General features: G+C 39.7%; 1 protein-coding gene across 3 annotated transcripts in view; it reads right to left on the reverse strand.

Moving 5' to 3' along the window:
- Nucleotides 1-1,274: 1,274 nt before the first annotated feature.
- Nucleotides 1,275-24,392, reverse strand: part of LOC123515951 (BCAS3 microtubule associated cell migration factor-like) — a 60,370-nt gene continuing 37,252 nt past the window's right edge. For all 3 annotated transcript variants that reach the window (XM_045274886.1, XM_045274887.1, XM_045274885.1), the window contains 2 exons: nucleotides 17,273-17,488; nucleotides 1,275-1,472 (listed from right to left, as the gene is read on the reverse strand). In XM_045274886.1, coding sequence (XP_045130821.1) covers nucleotides 1,290-1,472; nucleotides 17,273-17,488 — 399 coding nt within the window. In that variant the 3' untranslated portion in view covers nucleotides 1,275-1,289. The remainder of the gene's footprint in view (nucleotides 1,473-17,272; nucleotides 17,489-24,392) is intronic.

A 24,392-nucleotide genomic window follows, 5' to 3' on the forward strand; every position in this document is an offset into this window, starting at 1 on the left:
ATTTTTTTTTATATACAACGATCGTCACAGAACAAATCAAATTCGGATGTCGAAGTACCACTGTAGAGTAATACTCCGCTTAACGAACGTTCGTCTATCGAATTTCCGGTTTTATGTACTATATAAAATTAGACCAAAAAGTCCGCATAACATACAACCACATATAGATTGTACCTTTTTCCAGTACTTTTACTTATCCTAACTGCATGCATCATTATTTTATAGCTGTTATTCTATCATTACCAGTATTATCATTTTCAAAATAAGTTGTCAAAAAAATGAGAGTAAGGTAACCTGTGAGGCTGTGAAGCATGTTTATAAATATCAGCTGATTGCCACTCAATCCCATCTAGCAGTGAGCAGTAACACCAAGTTCATAATCATAACAAAGCACATCAACACTATCATTGTTATGACAGCAGGTGGAAAAAGTTTGAGCTAAACAATCTCCTGCAAACTTCAAGTGGTAGATTATGCCAAGGAGTATGGCAATAGAGGGGCAACAAGAGCTTTTGGGCTACCACTTACGGAAAAAACTTTAAGTGTCTGATGCGAGCCAGAAGCATTTTATTCATGTTGTTATCATAATTCCTTACTTGGTAAGCTTTTTCTATAGTGAATTATTTCTTCATTTCTATACTATTATATCATATAATAAAAAAAAAACTGGGCAAAATGTGACAAAAAAATGACAGCTTGGAGGTCCTACTGTCAATTTGAATCATTACCATAGGTTCTTCACTTCAGCTGTCACGATTTCAGCTATCACGCAGCAATATATGGACCAATTAAGCACAACAGCAGAGAGTACACATTAAAAATCACTGACAAAGATATTGAAAAGTTATTAAAAGTACTATTAAACTGAGGATTGCATGAATATACAAAATATTGAATATATTAACTTTTAAAAACATTTTTAAAAAATCAGTCAGTAAAATAAATAAATAGCAGTATAATATTCCATTAGTCTCAAATGTCTTTACTTTTGTAATTACAAACAATTGAAAGGAACAAAAAGATAGAAGTAATGTAAATCTCTGTACAAGAGTGATCAGATCAAACCCTAACCTTAATTTTTACACTACAGTTCTGACTTGTTTATTCAAGAGATTATCTAATCTAAAAAAAATAAATAAATAAAAAAAATAACATGGGACAAGATGTGCCTCATGGGTTAGTCTGTTCCCTTGGCTAGATTGCAAAGAAATGTTATATGAAGAGCTATTGTTCAGCAAGTCAACTGATGTTCTAAACACTTAAGTACATCAAATTCATATCAATTTTTTTCAATGGTAAAGTAGCAAACATAAATACCTTGGACCTGGGCTAGGGTAACAAGTGGTGACAGTAAAGGTATCTTCTAAAGTTGATGCATCAAACACTGCCAGCTTCTCCAGGAAGGTTATAACAACAATATTCTTATTGGCTTGAATATCATGAACTGGATGCTTGAACTTTATGATCTTCACCTGAAAATTTAAGGCAAAATCAAAAGTGCAGTAAATATGAGATCTGCCAAATGATGGTTAATTCATAACAGGATGCCTTGACTATGTGCTCCAAGTGTGAAATGAAAGTGGGTGAGAGATTGAAGCAAAATACATGCAAGTGACATAAATAAATTGAAAAGAAAAAAATATGAATTATTATGTGAGCAGTTTTTTTATTTTTTTTTTATTTAGAAAATTAGTTACCCTAAAACAAGTTTGATCAGACCAATGTGTGTTGAAACTGGTACATTATATATATAAAACAAGACAAAATAAAGAAGACAACAGAATGTAGTTTCCTACTTTTTAAGAGGGACTCTAGCAACAAAATACAGTATTACTCCACTTAACGAACAGGATAGGGGGTGTCAAAGCTGTTCATAGAGCAAAAATTCGTTAAGCGGACATAATTTTCCCATAGGAAATAATGGAAATAGGGGGGATGCGTTCTAGGCTGGTTCCCAACATACCACATGGGTTAAAAAAAAATTATATATACGTTTGGCAGCATATTGGGCCACCGGTGTACCACTACTTTTATGGTGTCATATGAGTCATTGGATGTTAGAGGAGCTACGTACAAATTCTCTCACATTCTCGCATTTATGTTCGCAAAACAACATTTCTATTAGCTTTTTACAAACCTTGCCCCCAATAAAGGATTGTTTTGTAATGCATAAAGTGAAATTTTACATGGAATACCAAAAAATAAAGCAGAGATGAGATCAGCCACAGATGAAGCAGGAGACTCACGGAGACTCGGCCGCTTCTTCTTCTTCTTGTGACCCTTTTAGCTTGGCGTGTTGTCTTTCCCCATGATATTTGTTTTCACTCCTTTATTGCCTGCTATAATGGATATCATATCTTAGTATTCCTATACGCTCATGCCATGAGGATAACCTTGAATCCATGGCACTAAGCGATAGTGAATTATTAATTAAATACCGCGGTATTTCATTAGTAATTCACTATCACTCAGTGTCACGGAGTCAAGGTTATCCTCATGGCATGAGCGTATATGAATACTAAGATATGATATCCATTATAGCAGGCAATAGAGGAGTGAAAACATAAACATCATGATGAAAGTAACACGCAAGCAAAAGGGTCACAAGAAGAAGAAGCGGCCGAGTGGATGCGAGTCTCCCGCTTCGTCTGTGGCTGATCTCATCTCTGCTTTATTTTTTGGTATTCCATGTAAGATTTCACTTTATGCATTACAAAACAATCCTTTCTTGGGGGGAAGGTTTGTAAAAAGCTAATAGAAATGTTGTTTTGTGAACATAAATGCATATATAAGACAGTAACACCACCTCGAGAGGTGGTGTTCCCAGCAACCTCAGAGCAACCTGATAGCAACCTTGTCACCGTCCCTCCAAGCATTCATGGATGCCATTTCACTGCAGGAGGTTGCTCTGATGTTGTTAAAGAATCTTGGATCCAGCTCCAGGAGCGCTACAGACAGAGGCGGGGACCAGCCAATTACAGTGAAGCTATCGTGTTCGGTCCCTCACCCAGCAAATTCAAACCCAGAAAATTCGCTAAAATGGATGTGGTTGTATGTTATGCAGACTTTTTGGTCTAACTTTATATAGTACGTTAAACTGAAAATTCGTTAGATGAACGTTCATTAGGCAGAGTATTACTGTACAGTGCTACCCAAGGTTACAGCAAGACACAAATCGATTTGAGTGCAAGCTATATATTCATTTCTCATTGAAATCAATGGAAAATTAATTAATTCATTCTAGGGCAAGAAACAAAGAAAAAAAAATCCTCTAATATCACTACACTGCAGCCATATATATATATATATATATATATATATATATATATATAGAGAGAGAGAGAGAGAGAGAGAGAGAGAGAGAGAGAGAGAGAGAGAGAGAGAGAGAGAGAGAGAGAGAGAGAGAGAGAGAGAGAGAGAGAGAGAGAGAGAGAGAGAGAGAGAGAGAGAGAATAGTAGTAATATGAGATATCTCAGCATATGAAGTGGAACATTCATTCAGTGGTGGCAGCAGCAGGAAGTGATTGATGGTGGGAAGGAGAGAGCAAATGTGGGTGATGATGGTGGTGAGTGCACTCTGTACATGAGTACACACTGAAAAAGGAGTCCAAACTGCTCTATCTTTTTAAAATATCTTCCCCCTGAGGTATCCTGGTGGCAGCGAATAGGCATCCAGAATTTTTTGTGTCATCTAATATCTGAGCCAGCTGACAGTCACAAATCTTTGCCACTGCTCATCCAGCTGGCTGAAGTCTTCCGAATGTTTTGGAGAAAATGTTAGCTCTGAAGAGTCTGAATGAGGGGTGGATCATGGAAGGCATGGCATGACCCATAGGTCAATTAATCAATCCAAGGGATGTTAATGGAATATTAACTTAGTGGGAGATCAGACCAAGACTTTAGTAAGATCTCAGCCCTGTCATGATAATCCTTCTTAAGTATTACCACAACCAGGTGTTAATGTATCAAGTGTCTTCAAAATTTGAGGCTATTCTTTTTTTTTTTTTCTTAATGTAAGAAGGAAAATCTGGCCAAGGCAATAGAAATGAGTTAAACAAAAAGTTCCCATGCATGTCTGAAAGAATTAGCAAAAAAGAGAGGGATCAATATCTTGAAACTCCTCTCTTAAATGAGTTCAGGTCTTAGGAAGATAGAAGTACAGAAGCAGGTAGGGAGGTCCCATGTTTATCATAGAAAGGTATGAATAATGAGAGCACTGGTTTACTCTTGCATAAGAAATTTGAACAGAATAGGGGTGAGAGGAAGAAGAAAGTTTTGTGCAGCAAGGCTGCAGGAGGAACGCATGCACTTAGTAAGATCACAAAAGCAATAGGGTGGGTCAGGGATAGAGAGGGATTTCTGGATTTGTGTGACGGATATGTACCTGAAGGGATCGCGTAATATGAAAATTGCATAAAGGGAACATGATTACTGAACTAAACTGTATATTGTTTGAGGTTCTGCTAACTATATATATATATATATATATATATATATATATATATATATATATATATATATATATATATATATATATATATATATATATATATATATATATATATATATATATATATATATATATATATTTATTTATTTATTTATTTATATATATTTATATATATATATATATATATATATATATATATATATATATATATATATATATATATATATATATATATATATATATATATACAGGCTAACCCCGCTTAACGAAGGGGTTACATTCCTAAAAAACCCTTTATTAAGCACAACTTCGTTAAGGAAATTGATTATAACAAGTTTAACCCCTGACGAACTTCTATTGAGAGTAAAAAAAAAAGCTTCACTTCGAAAGTAAGAGACTTCCTGGTCTTCTTAGCAACGCTAGGCAACATTGCAGGGCATTTTGGTGGTAAGCTGCGTGAGGAAAGATGAGCTGCTGCTGATGCTGTTATTGTTTTGAACAGGGGGAGTGAGTGGTGTGCATGTTGTCCACGAGAGACGCTGGTATATTCAATAGCCTGTTGGCTTGCGTGATACGGTGGGGCTTTCAAACTTGGAAAAAATTACCAGGATAAAACTTTGTTAAAGCGAGTTTGGCATTCATTAAACAAGCAGATGGTAGTAAAATGAAACCTTCGTTATAGTGAAATTTCATTGTGTGAACCTTCGTTAAGCGGGAGTTGCCTATATATATATATATATATATATATATATATATATATATATATATATATATATATATATATATATATATATATATATATATATATATATATATATATATATATATATATATATATATATATATATATATATATATATATATATATATATATATATATATATATATGAGGCATTGCGTGACGGAGGGAGTTAAGCGCCACCATAGACGAAATTGAGTTATGTATAGCACTGTCTTCGCCAGAGTCTCAGCTTTCCAGCGATACCAAACTTAGGAGTAGGCGCCAACGCCTTCATGGTCAAAAATCCCATAATGTAACATTAACTTTTCTCCGTACTGTTGCTCCGTCCGTCATGCATCAACCCAGCCTTATCGAGGGGAGATAAGTGACAAGCCGAGTGACCAATCCCTTGCTGCGTAGCGTACCGCATAGCTCTGCCTCGGCCAATCACTGTCTGCCATGCATCCCCAGCTGCCTGCGGCCCGCCACCAGTCAAGCCAGTCTACGCTATTGTCTCCGCTAGCCCCATGATTAATAACTTTTTTTGTGTTTTTTTTATAACGTTGGTCAGTAGATACCGTGTTATGGCTTCTAACAGTGGTGAGGGGAGTGCCGAAGCGGGCTTATTACGACGCAAAACAGGCCCCAGCCCTAGTGAGTGGAAGAGAATTGTGGCGAAAACCAAACGGAACACCAGCCAGGAATACGTGAGCCGAGATACAGGGAAAGTTGTAAAAAAGCGTGAGGAAGGGCTTGCATGCAAGGATGGTTGCTATGATAAGTTGGGCTTAGATAACATTAGGAAAATACATGAATCCTTTTGGCGTATTTCTTTTCCTTTTTTCATGTCATCTACTCTACTTTTTCTCCTCTTAATCTCTCTTTTGCAATTTTGAAGATCTTTTTTTTTGTGTTTTATTGTTATTTTGTATTTTGCTAGGATGTGATTATGATTGTGTGAGTTTGGAGTCATGTTGCAAGCACTATAGTAGGATATTGATTGAATAAAACAAGAGGAGAAAAAGGAGATCAAAGTTTTGCGACATTTGGAACGCGATAGCTAAAAAACGGATCAAACTAGAGAGCTGAGATTGGTCTTAAATAAAAGCTTAGAATGTCTACTTTATGCATGGTATTATAGGTTTTCAACAACGTATCATAGTTCTGAGATATAAACCAATGACCACATTTTTCGCCGTTTAACACTGTGAAAAAAAGCTAAAAAATAATTTCACCGTTAATCCTTTCATATTATGGCAAGATGATGTGTTTGATTTTATAACAGGAATAAAGTAGACATTCTAAGCTTTCTTTTAAGACCAACCCCAACTCTCTAACTTGATCCGTTATTGAGGTATCGCATTCCAAATGTCGTAAAAATTTGACCGCGTTTTTCTCAGTTTTTTATTTTTGGCGCTTATCGCCCTACCTCACGTAACGCCTCATATATTTATATATATATATATATATATATATATATATATATATATATATATATATATATATATATATATATATACAGGCAACCCCCGTTTAACGAAGATTCACACAACAAAATTTCGCTACAACGAAGGTTTCGTTTTACTACCATCTGCTCGTTTAACGAACACCAAACTTGCTTTAACGAAGTTTTATCCAGGTAATTTTTTCAAAATTTGAAAGCCCCACCGTATCATGCAAGCTGACAGGCTTTTGAATACACCAAGAGCTGCTGGTACTAAGGCCTGCCTCAGGAGAAATCCTGAGACACCTGTACAATAAAGATCAAGATCAAGTCTCTCGTGGACAACACAGGCACTGCCGATACAAAGGCCTGACTCAGAAGAAATTCAGCATCAGCTGTAGCATCAAGATCAAGATCAACGCACCACTCACTCCTCAGTCAAAACACAACAGTGTCATCAGCAGCTCATCTTCCCTAGTTCAACTTACCACCAAAACGCCCTGCAATGTGGCCTAACGTTCCTAAGAAGATCAGGAAGTGTCTTACTCTCGAAGTGAAGCTGGGTATTATCCACAGACAAGAGAGAGGCCAGAAAACTAATAACATTGCTTGCCACCATCTACTGTCTACTATTATCAAGTCAGCAAAGAAGGCTGGTGAGACCGCATCTTCCTTGAAAGCTAAAAGAACCACCTGAACTCGTGACTCTACAATGGATAAAATGGAAAGCCTTGTGGAAATGTGGTACATAAGTTTTGTATGCGGTACCATGATGCGCCCTTTGTTTACATTCCACAAGCTGCCGGTTAGTGTATTTCCCATTTCATTCTCCCTCCCTTCATAAAGTTAAGATCATCAACATTATAAAATTACATACATACACACGTTAGTGTACATTATAATGACTTAAATTAAACTGCCTAAATGTTTAACTTCATAATTTTTACTTTCATTAAACCTTTACTGTACTATGATGCACTCTCGCTTTGCTTACTCTCAATGGAAGTTCAAATCAGGGGTTAAACTTGTTATAATCGGTTCGATCCGTTATTGAGGTATCGCATTCCAAATGTCGTAAAAATTTGACCGCGTTTTCTCAGTTTTTATTTTTGGCGCTTATCGCCCTACCTCACGTAACGCCTCATATATTTATATATATATATATATATATATATATATATATATATATATATATATATATATATATATATATACAGGCAACCCCGTTTAACGAAGATTCACACAACAAAATTTCGCTACAACGAAGGTTTCGTTTTACTACCATCTGCTCGTTTAACGAACACCAAACTTGCTTTAACGAAGTTTTATCCAGGTAATTTTTTCAAAATTTGAAAGCCCCACCGTATCATGCAAGCTGACAGGCTTTTGAATACACCAAGAGCTGCTGGTACTAAGGCCTGCCTCAGGAGAAATCCTGAGACACCTGTACAATAAAGATCAAGATCAAGTCTCTCGTGGACAACACAGGCACTGCCGATACAAAGGCCTGACTCAGAAGAAATTCAGCATCAGCTGTAGCATCAAGATCAAGATAACGCGCACCACTCCCTCCTCAGTCAAAACACAACAGTGTCATCAGCAGCTCATCTTCCCTAGTTCAACTTACCACCAAAACGCCCTGCAATGTGGCCTAACGTTCCTAAGAAGATCAGGAAGTGTCTTACTCTCGAAGTGAAGCTGGGTATTATCCACAGACAAGAGAGAGGCCAGAAAACTAATAACATTGCTTGCCACCATCTACTGTCTACTATTATCAAGTCAGCAAAGAAGGCTGGTGAGACCGCATCTTCCTTGAAAGCTAAAAGAACCACCTGAACTCGTGACTCTACAATGGATAAAATGGAAAGCCTTGTGGAAATGTGGTACATAAGTTTTGTATGCGGTACCATGATGCGCCCTTTGTTTACATTCCACAAGCTGCCGGTTAGTGTATTTCCCATTTCATTCTCCCTCCCTTCATAAAGTTAAGATCATCAACATTATAAAATTACATACATACACACGTTAGTGTACATTATAATGACTTAAATTAAACTGCCTAAATGTTTAACTTCATAATATTTACTTTCATTAAACCTTTCACTGTACTATGATGCACTCTCGCTTTGCTTACTCTCAATGGAAGTTCAAATCAGGGGTTAAACTTGTTATAATCGGTTCGCTTAACGAAGTTTCGCTTAACGAAGTGTTTTTAAGGAATGTAATGCCTTCGTTAAGTGGGGTTTGCCTGTATATATATATATATATATATATATATATATATATATATATATATATATATATATATATATATATACAGGCAACCCCCGTTTAACGAAGGTTCACACAACAAAATTTCGCTACAACGAAGGTTTCGTTTTACTACCATCTGCTCATTTAACGAACACCAAACTCGCTTTAACGAAGTTTTATCCAGGTAATTTTTTCCAAATTTGAAAGCCCCACCGTATCACGCAAGCTGACAGGCTTTTGAATACACCAGGAGCTGCTGGTACTAAGGCCTGCCTCAGGAGAAATCCTGAGACACCTGTAGAATAAAGATCAAGATCAAGCCTCTCGTGGACAACACAGGCACTGCCGATACAAGGCCTGATTCAGAAGAAATTCTGCATCACCTGTAGCATCAAGATCAAGATCATGCGCACCACTCACTCCCCAGTCAAAACGTAACAGTGTCACCAGCAGCTCATCTTTTCTAGTTCAACTTACCAGCAAAACGCCCTGCAATGTGGCCTAACGTTCCTAAGAAGACCAAGAAGTGTCTTACTCTCGAAGTGAAGCTGGGTATTATTCACAGACAAGAGAGAGGCCAGAAAACTAATAACATTGCTTGCCCTCATCTTGACTCCATCTACTGTCTACTATTTTCAAGTCAGCAGACTCTATTAAGAAGGCTGGTGAAACCGCATCTTCCTTGAAAGCTAAAAGAACCACCTGAACTTGTGACTCTACAATGGATAAAATGGAAAGCCATGTGGAAATGTGGTACATAAGTTTTGTATGCGGTACCATGATGCGCACTTTGTTTACATTCCACAGGTTGCTGGTTAGTGTATTTCCCATTTCACTCTCCCTCCCTTCATACAGTTAAGATCAACATTATAAAGTTACATACATATACATACATTAGTATACATTATAATGACTTAAATTAAACTACCTAAATGTTTAACTTCATAATTTTTACTTTCATTAAACCTTTTACTGTACTATGATGCACTCTCGCTTTGCTTACTCTCAATGGAAGTTTAAATCAGGGGTTAAACTTGTTATAATCGGTTCGCTTAACGAAGTTTCGCTTAACGAAGTGTTTTTTAGGAACGTAACCCCTTCATTAAACGGGGGTTGACTGTATATATATATATATATATATATATATATATATATATATATATATATATATATATATATATATATATATATACGTGAACCAAAACTATTTTCCTCTTAGGAATCAATGTAAAACAGATCAATCTGTTCCTGAACCCACAGCTGCGTCTGAGAAAGCGACTTGGCACACACCCTGTGGTCCCTGCATTCTCCATCCTCTAACAAACACTTTTGTGCACCTCTAAGCTATAATAAACAAAGAATGGTCAGTGCTATAGTAACAGACAGCAAGACAGTATACACTGATCTTCCTGACAATGTTTATCAGGAGGAGATAGTAGACACCTACTGAAATGATAATTTACTCCCAGTGAGGTCTAATAGCACTAGTTTAGGGGGTGCTGTGAAATTTCCATTAAAGCTACTTGTGATCTCACTGAACATTTCCCTTTGTGTCTCACAACTCAAGGGGGCAGTCACAGCCTGCCCTCTAAAAATAACTCTCCTTAATCACTCAAAATTATGCACTTACCACACATACACCCTTCCCTTAAAATTCAAAATTAAAAAAATGACAACTCCAAACCTAGCTTCGGAGCCCCCGTCTGGGGAGGGGACCAGATATGTCCCCAGGTCAGACTGCTCTCTCATTGACGACCTAAAATATCTTGACACCTCCCCCAACTTTTTCTTCATTAACTTCTGCAACATTCACAGTCATAAGCTGGGGTCACACATAGCCGATTGTGGTGCCCCGACATGGACAGATGTGTGGATGTGCGCATCGGCCTAGAATCGTAGCGAATGTGGGCCGAAGGTAGCCGATTTCACCACTGGACTGACGCAGCCAGACCATCGCAGCAATCGCCTTGTCGGGGAATGGAACGCGAATATCATGCCATTGCCGGCCCGGAACACGCGTATTGCTGCCCCTGTCCCACCTACCGGGACGATGAGGCCACGCCCACCTGCCCGATTGTGGCCCAGAGGTAAAAAAATGGGGCGATAGATGCGATGCGATGCGAATTGAGGACAGGCGCGGATTTTACATGCGGAAGGTATGAACCATGCCCCGATCAATGCCACGGAATGGCCGACATATAAAAAAGCCCCCCAGGATTCCTGTGACAGTTGAGCTGGTACCCTCGTAGTGTTTACAACACCATGGAAACCCCCAGAAGTAGGAACGCCTCCATGAAGAAGAAAGTTGTGATGGCCCAGTGTATAATGCACCACAACCTACTGACAGCCCTGGCAATACAATGTGTGTACCCAGCCCCTAAACCCCCCAAGAAGAGAAGAGTTTGGGTGTGGCCCTACCTCCAAAAACACCTGCAATATGGCCACTATGACACACTAATGGATGAACTTTACTCTGAAAATTCGGACCTGTACAGAAATTACATACGGCGTAGACAAAGCGACTGGCTTGAACAGATCGCGTGCTTCCTTTTAAAACCGCACACATCACCCCAGAGCGTCGTTTGTGACGGGTGGCAGGAATGCAGGTGCTGCCATCTACATACGTCATCAAAGTGAGCGTCGCTTCCTTCGCGCCATGCAAAGCGGCATGTGCGAATGGCACAAGTTTTGAACCGATCATTCGCCCCCTCCGCCATTTTCGCGCCGATCATCCCCGGAAGAGCCTACAAATGACAGTTGTCGGCCGATCCGGCCCAAATTTTCAACCGAGTGAAAATTCTGCCCCGATCCAAATGGCGCCCCAGGAGGCCCCGGAGCCTGCGAAGGTGTGCCGATTGTCACCGATTACCCACGAATATCCGGGGTAATGGATGCGAATCATGTCCTGATGGTGCTTTTTGGTGTCGCGGAAGAGCCGACAGACAATTTCTGACCATCGCCTCTGTCGCAACTCCACAATCGGCTATGTGTGACCCCAGCAATAGATCTAATTTTCAATCTGTGGAACACCAACTCTCCTCTACTAAACCTTATCTTCTTTTCTTCACTGAAAAACAGCTGTCTGAGGCTACTGACAGTAGCCTCTTCTCTGTTCCCTCTTACTTTCCTATTCTCATTTTCATTCCAAAGCTGGATGTTGTGTCTATGTGCACAATGCTCTCATGCCAACGCTCTTGAATCTTCCGAGTTTTCCACAATCTGGTTTAGACTCAATAGCCACTCTCTAACTAAATTTATCTATGCAGTCTATCTCTCCCCTAACTCCCCTGACTATAATTTATTCCTTGACTATTTCATTTTCCCTAACTCCTCTGACTATAATTAATGCTTTGACCATTTAATTTCCAAAGCAGAGTGCATTCTATCCTTCTATCCTTTTGCAGAGATCTCCATTCTTGGAGATTTCAATGTTCACCACCAGCTTTGGCCATACTGGCGATCAGATAGAAGATTACAAAATGACAGATGTTTAAGAATCTTCCTATTCAGGATAGATTAAAAAACTTTAGACAAACAAGAGATTAAAACTATAGGTCAGTAGTTGGAGGGATTAGAACAGTCACCCTTTTTAGGGACAGGCTGAATATAGGCAAATTTCCAGCAAGAAGGAAAGGTAGAAGTTGATAGGCATAGTTAAAAAGAGTTTGGTCACGCAAAATGCAAGCACGGAAGCACAGTTTTTGAGAACAATAGGAGGGACCCTACCAGGTCCATAAGGCTTCCAAGGGTTTAAGCCAGCGAGGACATGGAAAACATCATTACGAAGAATTCTAATAATAGACATGTAATAGTCAGAGGGAGGAGGAGAGGGAGGGACAAGCCCAGAATCATCAAGGTGGAGTTGTGAGAAAAAGGTTTGAGAGAAGATTTCAGCTTTAGCGACAGAAGAGATAGCAGTGGTGCCATCAGGGTGAAATAAAAGTGGGAAAGATGAAGAAGTGAAGTTATTGGAGATGTTTTTGGCTAGATGCCAAAAGTCATGGGAGTTTGAGTTTGAAAGATTTTGACATTTTCTATTTATGAAGGAGTGTTTGGTAAGTTGAAGAACAGACTTGGCATGATTCCAGGCAGAGATACAAAATGCATGAGATTCATGTCATCAAAGGCTCAAGTACTTTTTGTGAGCAACCTCTCTATCGTGTATAGCACAAGAACAGGCTGTGTTAAACGGTGTAGAAGGTATTAGATTGAGAAAAAGAATGAGGAATGTACACCTCCATGCCAGATACTGTCACCTCCATTATGCATTCAGTACACAGATGGGTCTCTGACATGGAAACAGTAATAATTCCAGGGAAAATCAGCAAAATACCTCCTCAGGTCCCCGCTATTGGCAGAGGCAAAACGCCATAGGCACCTCCACTTTGAGGGATTCAGAGAAGGAATAGGAGAGATAGGTCAAGATACAGAAATGAGATTGTGGTTGGAGGAGCCCAAAAGAGATGAAAAGGTGACGTCATAAGCTGAAGGATTAGAGGTGAGGAAAAGATCAAGAATATTGGGCATGTCTCCAAGACGGTCAGGAATAAGAACATAAGAAAGTAGGGAAGCTGTAAGAGGCTGCCAGGCCTATACGAGGCAGTCCCAGTGTGCTTAATCTACCTAATTCCATCTATCTTCCCCATCCATGAATTTATCTAACCTTCTTTTAAAGCTCCCTATTGACTCAGCCCTGACTACATGTCCACTGAGACCGTTCCACTCATCAACCACTCTGTTTGAAAACCAGTTTCTTCCCATTTCTCTCTTAAACCTGAATTTTTCAAGTTTAAACCCATTATTCCTGGTTCTGTCCCCACTACTGATTCTAAGAACTACATTCATGTCCCTTCTGTTAAAACCCTTATACCACTTAAATACTTCTATCAAGTCTCCTCTTAACCTACGTCTCTCTAAGGAATGCAGGCTAAGTTTTTTCAGTCTCTCTTCATAGGGAATATCCCTCATTCCCTGTATCTTTTTAGTCATCCTCCTTTGCACTGACTCCAACAGAGCCATGTCCTTCCTGTAATGTGGGGACCAGAATTGTACCACATAGTCAAGATGTGGCCTGACCAGCATCAAGTATAATTTTAGTATTACTTCAGGACTCATGCTTTTAATGCTTCTAAAGATGAAACCTAATACTCTATTCGCCTTATTTCTAGCCTCAATACATTGCTTCCTTGTATTGAGATCAGAGCTAACTATGACTCCTAAATCTTTCTCATACTTGGAACTTCCTAGTGCCACGTTATCTATTGTGTACCTATTGCTTAGATTATCTCTACACACGTTCAGCACCCTGCACTTGTTAATATTGAACTGCATTAGCCATCTATCTGTCCATTCTTTCATTCTATCCAAGTCAGCCTGCAAAGCCTTGGCATCCAAATCAGACCTAATTAATCTACCTATCTTTGTGTCGTCCGCAAATTTACTGATATCACTATTAATTCCACTATCCAAGTCGTTGATATTAGAAATAATAATGGCCCTAAGACTGAGCCCTGTGGCACCCCACTAACTACTTCACCCCACTTGGAATTCGAGCCATTAATTACTACCCTTTGTCGCCTGTCATCTAACCACGCTTTAATCCAGCATAATATTCTACCCTCTATACCGTGTGCTTTAACCTTTTTTAAGAGCCTCTGGTGAGGTACCTTGTCAAAGGCTTTACTGAAATCTAAGTATAGAATGTCATAACTATCACCTTTATCTGCCGACTCATAAACCTTACTATAAAAGCTCAACAAGTTGGTAAGACACAACTTCTCCTTCGTAAATCCATGTTGTGTGTGATTTATCAGGCCGTGTTTGTCTAGGTGTTCCCTAATATTTTTTCGTTATCATTGATTCCATTAATTTACCCACAACTGAAGTTAAGCTGACAGGCCTGTAATTAGATATTAGGGTTTTTATCTCCCTTCTTAAATATGGGAACCACATTGGCTTCTCTCCACATTATCAGTGCCTCACCTGACTCCAGTGACATCCTAAACAGTGCCACTAAAGGCTTGCTGACGACTTCCTTGCATTTCTTTAGAACCCTTGGATATACTTCATCAGGTCCTGGTGACTTAAATTTCTCTAGTCTATCTATCTCCTGTTCTACCATCACCTTAGTTATAAGGATATCTGTCATAGTGGATAAGGTGGTGACTGGTGAGCGTGGGATCGGGCAGACGTCCACGCGTAGGTTCGAATCCCACCACGTACAGCCTTAAAACACTTTGCCATTTGTCGAGTGGTTTAAAGTTACCTACATATCACCATGATACCCAGGTTCTAGGTAGTTACACTCAAGATGAGCTTGGGCGGTGATATGGGCTCTAATATGGGTACCACTATAAATAAAATTGCCTGCGCCACTAATGGGCGGAAGCTGAACAGCACTTCCCATACACTCTTCAAGTGTACCTACAGACGCTATAGGCCTTACCGTAAAAAAAAAAAAAAAAAAAAAAAAAAAAAAAAAAACCACTATCCTCAGCCCTAAATACCTCTTCGCTATCTGGGATTTCCCGCGTGTTCTCCTGGGTGAAGACAGTTAAAAAACATTCGCTCATAATTCTACTAATCTCTTCCGCAGAACTAGCCATTTTCCTATTTGTTGTCCTTAAGGGAACGTAGGATGTTGCACCAGTTGCTCTAAGTCATGGAGAATAGCAAAGTTGAAGGCTAGTTCACCAGGATGGTCAGTGAAGGGAGAGGAAAGCCAAGGCTGGTGGTGAACATTGAAATCTCCAAGGATGGAGATCTCTGCAAAAGGGTTGAGGGACAGAATGTGCTCCACTTCGGAAGTTAAGTAGTCAAAGAATTTACTATAGTCAGAGGAGTTAGGGGAAAGATAGATTGTACAGATAAATTTAGTTAGAGAGTGACTAATGAGTCTTAGCCAGATGGTGGAACACTCGGAAGAATCAAGAGCGTGGGCAGGAGAACAAGTTAAGTCGTTGCGTACATAGACGCAACGTCCAGCTTTGGAGCAAAAATGAGAATAGAGAAAGTAGGAGAGAACAAAGAAGGAGCTATTGTCAGTTGCCTCAGACAGCTGTTTTTCAGTGAGGAAAAGATGAGGTTTAGTAGAGGAAAGGTGGTGTTTCACAGATTGAAAATTAGATCAAAGACTGCGAATGTTGCAGAAGTTAATGAAAAAAAGTTGAGGGAGGTGTTAAGATATTTTAGGTCGTCAACGAGAGAGCAGTCTGACCTGGGGACATTTCTGGTCCCCTCCCCAGAAGGGGACTCTGAGGCTGGATTTGGAGTCACCATTTTTTATTTTTAATTCCAAGTGAAGGGTGTGTGTGTGGTAAGTGCCTGCAGTTTTATGAGAGGTAGGAGAGTGGTTTTTAGAAGACAGGCTGTGACTGCTCCCTTAAATTGTGAGACACAAAGGGAAACATTCAGCAAGATCATAACTAGCTTTAATGGAAGGTTCACAGCACCCCCTGAACTAGTGCTATTAGACCTCGCTAGGAGTAAGTTATCGTTTCAGTAGGTGTCTGCTACCTACTGTATATGATAGTATGTCTCTTAAGAATTAATAAACAAAAATGTGGTAAAGCTCATCACTTAAGATGCAGGACAGAAGGCATCCTCAAATTAAGATAGGCTTTTTTCTGTTGCCAGCCCACTACACTCAATTAGGCAAGGAGGAAGAAAGATTCAAGGTCAAGGATGCATCTCCCTGACAATCAGGGATTCTGGCTGCAATAATTGCTCTATGTCAATGTAGATAGCAAAGTTAAGGTATATTTATCAGTTTGGTCAGTAAAAAGGAAATGAAAGCTGATACCAGCAATGAACATTAAATGTGTTCTACTTTATAAATCAAATAGTTACACTTTTTCACAATTAGAGAAATTATATAAGAAATATGGAGCACAGATTTAGCTCTAGCAACTACGAGAACTGTCCAAGCTGTGCAGTTCATCCCTGTGAAGTGATGACAGGAGTAAATTTTTCCTTCTGTTGGAGGCAAAGGGGCTAAAATTAGACTATTGTGAATGAATATGAATGTAAAAGTTGAATGTCTTGCCTTGGTTATGCATTTTTTTGAGGGAGACAGCCTTGGCATATTTAAGTATATGTGGCTCTGAAAGCTAAACCAAATGGTAGAAAATCTAAGACTCAAAAGTGTGGACAAAAGAGTACATTAAGTTAATGCACAATTGTATACAACATTCATCTTTGGACTGAAAAAGTGGATAGAGAAAGTATGAAAAAAATAAAAGGTATTGCTCTTGGTAGCTTCAGACACTTGTATTCATGTGAGGAAAAGATGAGGTTTAGTAGAGAAGAGGTGATCTTCCAAAGATTGAAAATCAAATCTAAAACCACAAGTACTGAACAAGTTAAGGAAAATTGACACAAGAGCATTATTTTGTCATTGAGTTACCTGTTCTCCTGTCTTAAGTGAGATGAAAGAAACTGAACAGAAGTGAGGGCCTGGACCAGCAGTATCACAGAGGGCAATTATGGGCCGCTTAAGGGAGTAATGGTCCACACTGCTGGCTGAGGTAATTGGCGTTGGCAATACCTTCAGGACGCGCACTGCTCCCTGCCGCCATGACAAGACTTCCACAGCCTCACCATTGACAGGTATCACCCAAGCCTATAGATACATAAATATTGTCAGTACATACTTTCATAAGCAACACTCATGTGATACAACTATGCCATCATATAAATTCATAAGCAACACTCATTTTCCTACATGATATGACAATGTGTGTATGATGGCTGAAACTGAGTGAAAATTAAATAAGGACAAGAAAAAGGAACAACTGCCATTTAACCCCTTCACTACAATGACACCTATGTAGGCATCATTACACAGCAGTAGCACATATGACACTTATGTTGGCAACATGACAAGCTGGTAGCATATACAATGACACCAGGCATATTTACATTTTAATTTGGTTGCTCCTGAGTGACCCTATATTTTGTCTTGGATCCAGCTATACACTCCATATATTGTCCTTGAGATTCTATTGCTCCTCCCACCACCCCTGACCCAACCAATAATATGAATGAGCTACATTCTGCACCACCCTCTACCTAGATTGAGAAAGTCTCACTGGCATAGTTTGTCACATTTTATTCCTTTTGATCCCTCCCTTGTCCTCATCTCTCTGCCATCTCCCTATTCCATACCCCTACACCAGGGAGGAGAGAGAGAGAATGTAGAGATTACAGTTTTCTCCTCATTCTTTCCTTTCCCTGTTACCATCCTCTCTCTTTCTCTCTCTCTCTCTCTCTCTCTCTCTCTCTCTCTCTCTCTCTCTCTCTGTGTATTTACCTAGTTGTACTGTACAGGGTTTGAGCAGGAATCATAGTGTCCTGTCTCCATATCTCTGCTTATCAAATTTTTCTTTAACCCCTTCAATACGGTGACGCCTATGTGGGCGTCATGAAGCCCCAGTAGCAAATACAGTGACGCCACGTGAGACGTCATATTTCTTTTCTGAGCTTTCTTCAGTTCAATTGTCCCGTATAGTGTGTTGGATACCAACTACACACGCCGTATGCTGTCCTTGAAATCCTAGTGCTCCTCCCACCATCCTTGTCTCCACCAATCACTAAAGATAAGCTACATGCGTCCCGCCTTGTGTCTAAAATTACCCAATGGCATAGACTGTTCCCATCTCTCTCTCTCTCTCTCTCTCTCTCTCTCTCTCTCTCTCTCTCTCTCTCCCTCTCTCTCATCTCCTCCTCCTCCCCATCTCCCTTTCCTCCCTCCCCATCTCCCTTCTCTCCCTCCCCCTCTCCCTCTCGAAAGATAAGTTACATGCCTTGTAACATTGTAACCTTGTAACTACCACCCGTATATCATACAGGCGGGCTTTTTTAACATCCGGCGCGAAGGGGTTAAAGCTATGTACATTATGTGCTGCAACAACTTCATAATTTAGTGCACTCGACTTTTTCACCATTCTATATAGAAAACTATTCCAATATTCCAAACAATTTCCAATATACTTCACACACTGCCTCTTCCTAATCTTCTTTACAACTCCAGCTTCTGTCACCAGCACCCGGTTTTGCTTGTCAATCTTTTCAATGCCATTAGTTATTTTATACAATGTTATTACATCTCCTCTTTCTCTTCTATCTCGTAAGGTTGACAGTGCCATTTCCTTCAGCCTTTCTTCATAAGCTAGATCCTTTAGTTCTGGCACCATCTTTGTAGCTGTCTTCTGAATCCATTCTAATCTTCTTATATCCTTTTTCAAACTTGGTAACCACAACACTGCTGCATATTCCAACTTTGGATGTATCATAATCGTCATAATTTTTCATCATATCCTTATCCATCTACTGAAATGCCACCCTAATATTAGTCAAAATTTTATACATTGTTCCAAATATTTTACTCTTATGCTTTTTGGGGCTCAGAGTTTTTTGTACAACCATTCCCAGATCTTTTTCCTCTTTAATCTTCATTATTTGTTCCTCTACCATCAAATAGTTCCATACTGGTCTTCTCTTACTCGTTGTGTCTTTTCCTTTCTTCCTCATTTCTATTTTTCTTTATATATATATATATATATATATATATATATATATATATATATATATATATATATCCTTGCAACCTTCTGTTTCTCTGAGTTTTGTCATTCTATATATTATTTCTTCAGTAGCTGCTTGTGATTTTAGTAGTATCTTAACCCGTACAGCGTCAGCAGATCTGAGACTTTTTTAACATCCGGCACGAAGGGGTTAAAGCTATGTACATTATGTGCTGCAACAACTTCATTATTTAGTGCACTCGACTTTTTCACCATTCTATGTAGAAAACTATTCCAATATTCCAAACAATTTCCAATATCCTTCACACACTGCCTCTTCCTAATCTTCTTTACAACTCCAGCTTCTGTCACCAGCACCCAGTTTTGCTTGTCAATCTTTTCAATGCCATTAGTTATTTTATACAATGTTATTACATCTCCTCTTTCTCTTCTATCTCATAAGGTTGACAGTGCCATTTCCTTCAGCCTTTCTTCATAAGCTAGATCCTTTAGTTCTGGCACCATCTTTGTAGCTGTCTTCTGAATCCATTCTAATCTTCTTATATCCTTTTTCAAACTTGGTAACCACAACACTGCTGCATATTCCAACTTTGGATGTATCATAATCGTCATAATTTTTCATCATATCCTTATCCATCTACTGAAATGCCACCCTAATATTAGTCAAAATTTTATACGTTGTTCCAAATATTTTACTCTTATGCTTTTTGGGGCTCAGAGTTTTTTGTACAACCATTCCCAGATCTTTTTCCTCTTTAATCTTCATTATTTGTTCCTCTACCATCAAATAGTTCCATACTGGTCTTCTCTTACTCGTTGTGTCTCTTCTTTCTTCCTCATTTCTATTTTTCTTTATATATATATATATATATATATATATATATATATATATATATATATATATATATATATATATATATATCCTTGCAACCTTCTGTTTCTCTGAGTTTTGTCATTCTATATATTATTTCTTCAGTAGCTGCTTGTGATTTTAGTAGTATCTTAACCCGTACAGCGTCAGCAGATCTGAGACTTTGTGATTTCGCCAGTGCTGGCCACATCTTGGATTTTTTTTTTTTTTTGCTAAACCAGTCTTAAATGATGTGAAACAAATGAAAATGACAGTCATTCATCCCAGAACTGACTGGAAGTGGTATTAATTGGTGCGAGATGTTTTGCGCTAAGGTTAGCGACTTAGCAAAGCCTTATGTGACTAGTTTATTCGCTTCCTCGTTTGTCACCAGTATATCCCCAAGTTGGACACATGCATAATATCGTTCCTGAGTTGAAAGAAAAACAATATGTCATGTTTTGCTGTTTGGGAGTGTTTGTGGCTAAAAACAGACACGAGATATTGCGAGGGAGTGTTGCCTTCATGTGCAAATATTTTCCGAGTAATATGTACTTGTTTTTCCTTATAACAAAGCGATTGGAAAATTCTTATTTATGTCATACAAAGTTTTCACTACCACAATATAACAGTTACCAAAAACATCTGAAATGGTGAGGGTAAGTAATGGAAATTACGCTGCGTTCATATTAGCGGAGTTGAGGCGTCAGTTTACCGCTACACCGAGCTGAAGGCAGCAGAAACTGCTAAAGTTCAGATATGTAATAAATAAATACAGTAAGCATTCATGTTAGCAGGGACAAGGAGGCAGCATGAGCAATGTCTACAGTGCATGATGGCAGTATAATGGTAGGTTTTGAGGACGCAATACCTCCAAAAACACGAAGAAGCTCGCCGACGTATCTCATACGTCTCTGACGCCCGGTTCGCTCAGAGTAGCCGACGTATCTCGTACGTCTCTGACGCTATACAGGTTAATTGGTCTCACTGTTCCTTCTTGATATGGTCCCATTCTGTGTATTTTTTCTACTTCCTCTTCTAAGTTCTGTCTATCCTCGTCATTTAGATTCTTTAGATTTCATTTCCTCTTTTTTTTTTATACCATGTGGGCTTTTCACGGAATTTCTGGGCTAAAGGGGGTACTTTTTGGGGTACCTCCTACCTGAAAGCCCACCCGCTAGGAAACCATTGCCCCAAGTGAGGAGGCCCAACTTACACTCGGACTGCGGACAGGATTCGAACCCGTGCGCTTGGAAACCCCTCGGACCCCAAAGTACACATGGTTCCACTATACCACGGCGGCTTTTTCCCTTCTTGGTCTATATTTTACATTTTTTTCTTTCAGGCCAAAAATAATTACACTTTTTTTTCTGCAATTTCCCTTACTAGATTTTCTTTTTTCTTAAGGACTCCTAGAATTTTGTTTGCCATATTCTCATTTCTTTCTTTTAACTGTTCTTGAAACACTTCCTGAAAATTTTCCTTGTCTTTCTTATCTTGAACTCTCCATGCTTGTACTTCTTTTTTAATCACGTCCTGTGCTCTTTCCTCTTCTTTGTTTACTAGATCTTTCAGTTCCTCTTTTTCTTTCTCGGCTTTACTGAGTCCTTCTTCATCTGTTTCTTGTACTTAGCTACTTCCTTTTTCAGTTCCTCATTTTCTGCTCTTAGCCTAGCTTCCTTTTCTTCCACTCTATTTATCCTATCTTTCAATTTCTGGAACACTTTTTCCTGTTCTTTGTTCTCTTTAATTCCCAAACTCTCCTTTATTCATTTAAGTAATTTACGTTCAATAGTCAACACTCTCTTAAATAGGAAAGTATTTGCCGTATCAAAACCTTTGAATGCCCTTTCACCCTAATCAACATATTCATCCTCCCTTTCATTCTTTCCCTGGTCTCATATCTGCATTTAGATGTAATCTCTTCCTTACTCATGATTCTCTAACACTGTATACATGAAAACAAGTCTACACTACTCGCCCAGGCCTCTGCAAACACAAACAACAGATAATGGGAATCAGCTGATGCTCGGAGCGACGATACTGCGTCCTTCCTCAACCGTGTCTTGAATGTGTGTGTGTGTGTATTTACCTAGTTTTTTTTTTTTCTTATACTATGTGGGCTTTTTCACGGGAATTTATGGGCTAAAGGGGATACTTATTAAGGGTACCTCCTATTTCAAAGCCCACCCGCTAGGAAACCATTGCCCCGAGTGAGGAAGCCCAACCTACACTCAGACCGTAGACAGGATTCGAACCCGTGCGCTTGGAGACCCCTCGGACCCCACAGCACGCATGGATCCACTGTAGTTTTACAGGGCCTGGGCTTTAAGCTCGTGTAGCCCCGTCTCCATATCTACAATTATCCAATTTTTCTTTAAAACTATGCACACTCATTGCTGACACCACTTCCTCACTCAAACTGTTCTAAGTTTCAACACATCTTTGCAGGAAACTATATTTCTTAACATCTCTCAGACATCTTCCCTTCCTCAGTTTCTTACTATGCGATCATATTCATATTCTTCTCTCTGGATTAGTTTCTCATTATCCACTTGATCCATTCCGTTAATCAATTTATAAACTTGTATCAGATCCCTTATCTCTCCTCTCTGTTCCAGGGTTGGTAGATCCATAGTTTTTAGTCTCTCCTCATATGTCATCCCTTTAAATTCTGGAACCATTCTCGTAGCCATTTTTTGTAGTCTCTCCCATTTCCCTATGTGTTTCTTTTTATAGGGATCCTGTATATTTCAATCTGGAACTTATTTTAGTACTTATCAATTTCTTCATCATTTCTTTGTCAACCAAGGTTCTTATAATGGAGATTCAATTGAACCCCTCCCTGGCCCTTCAAGAGCTGGGTTGACTAAAGCTTATCTTCCCACACAGGATTTGCACACTGGTGCCATTCCTAAGGTGGGTCTGCAGACCAACCAACCTCATAACCAGACTGTTGAGGTTAGTTTGGCCTCATCTACCAAAACTACTCACCATACCTTCCCTTGCAGTGGTGTTTCTCAGGGGAACCATTCACTTTCCCAAGAGACGTCTGATGAGGTGAGCCATTTTATTCCCGTTCCTGGTAGCAGCAATCTGGTCCCAGGATCCTCAGCTTCCAGACTGGTTGAACATCCCCAGTCCACTTATGAGGCAGATGAGGAAGATGAGGAGGAGGTGTCTACTCCTCAGATGAGTGATCCTTCTTTTCTACAACTTATAGATAGAGTGAGGAGTTTTCACCAGCTTCCAACTCCTGAAGCTCCTTCCTCTTCGATTCTCACGGGGGTTGAGCGAGCTCAAGGATCAGTTGAGACTCGCCGTCCCTCCTTGGCTATCCCTCGATCTCTTTTGGCCCAGGCTATTTGAGAGGAAGCCCAAGCTAAGGCTCTGAAAGACCCTAGACCTAATATATCTCCTTTCCAGTTACCCAGAATTTGGAAGGGTGCCAGTGAAATTTATTTACCCGAAGGGGCCTCTCGGGGTCCCTCCTCCAGTTAATGAGGAGTTGGGTGGTCTTAGACAGGGGGGAAACCAGATGGTGCCAGTTTTCACCCATGTCTTGGCTCAAATGGAATCAGTGTGTGGTTCCATGACCGACATCGCCTCTTGGATTGACCAGGTGTTGGCCACTTGGGCTGGAGACCCTTCAGGCACACAGCAGGAACTGTTGGCCTTTTTATCCTCTCTGGCCAGGGCCAACAGAGATTTTCTTCGCCCCGCAGAAGAACTACGTTGTCGGCTCCATATGTTACGGAGAAAGGCAACTGTGGATGCCTTGCCTGGTTCCTTTTCTGATGTGGATAAACACCAGCTTATGTCTTCTCCTTTTTCTGATTTTCTCTTTGACCCGCCTGTGGTGGCCAAAGTGCAGAACACGGAACACTTGGCTTCCCAACAGCATGCTATCTCTTCTCTGGTTAGAAGCTTGACCTCTTTAGTTAGAGGATCAGCCGGGACACCCCGTGGAAACAGAGTAAGAGGGCAGGTGAGGAGAGGGTCCCTTCTTAGACCCTTTCCATCGGCTCCCATTACCAGATTGTCCCCCCCAGGGAGGTCTTTTTGCACCCAGGGGACTCACAGTGGAGGCTCCTGAGGCCAAGGCAGGTTGCATTAAGGAAAACTCTGGC

Source organism: Portunus trituberculatus, chromosome 40 (genome assembly GCF_017591435.1).
Source record: "Portunus trituberculatus isolate SZX2019 chromosome 40, ASM1759143v1, whole genome shotgun sequence".
In the NCBI taxonomy this organism is placed as follows: Eukaryota; Metazoa; Arthropoda; class Malacostraca; order Decapoda; family Portunidae; genus Portunus; species Portunus trituberculatus.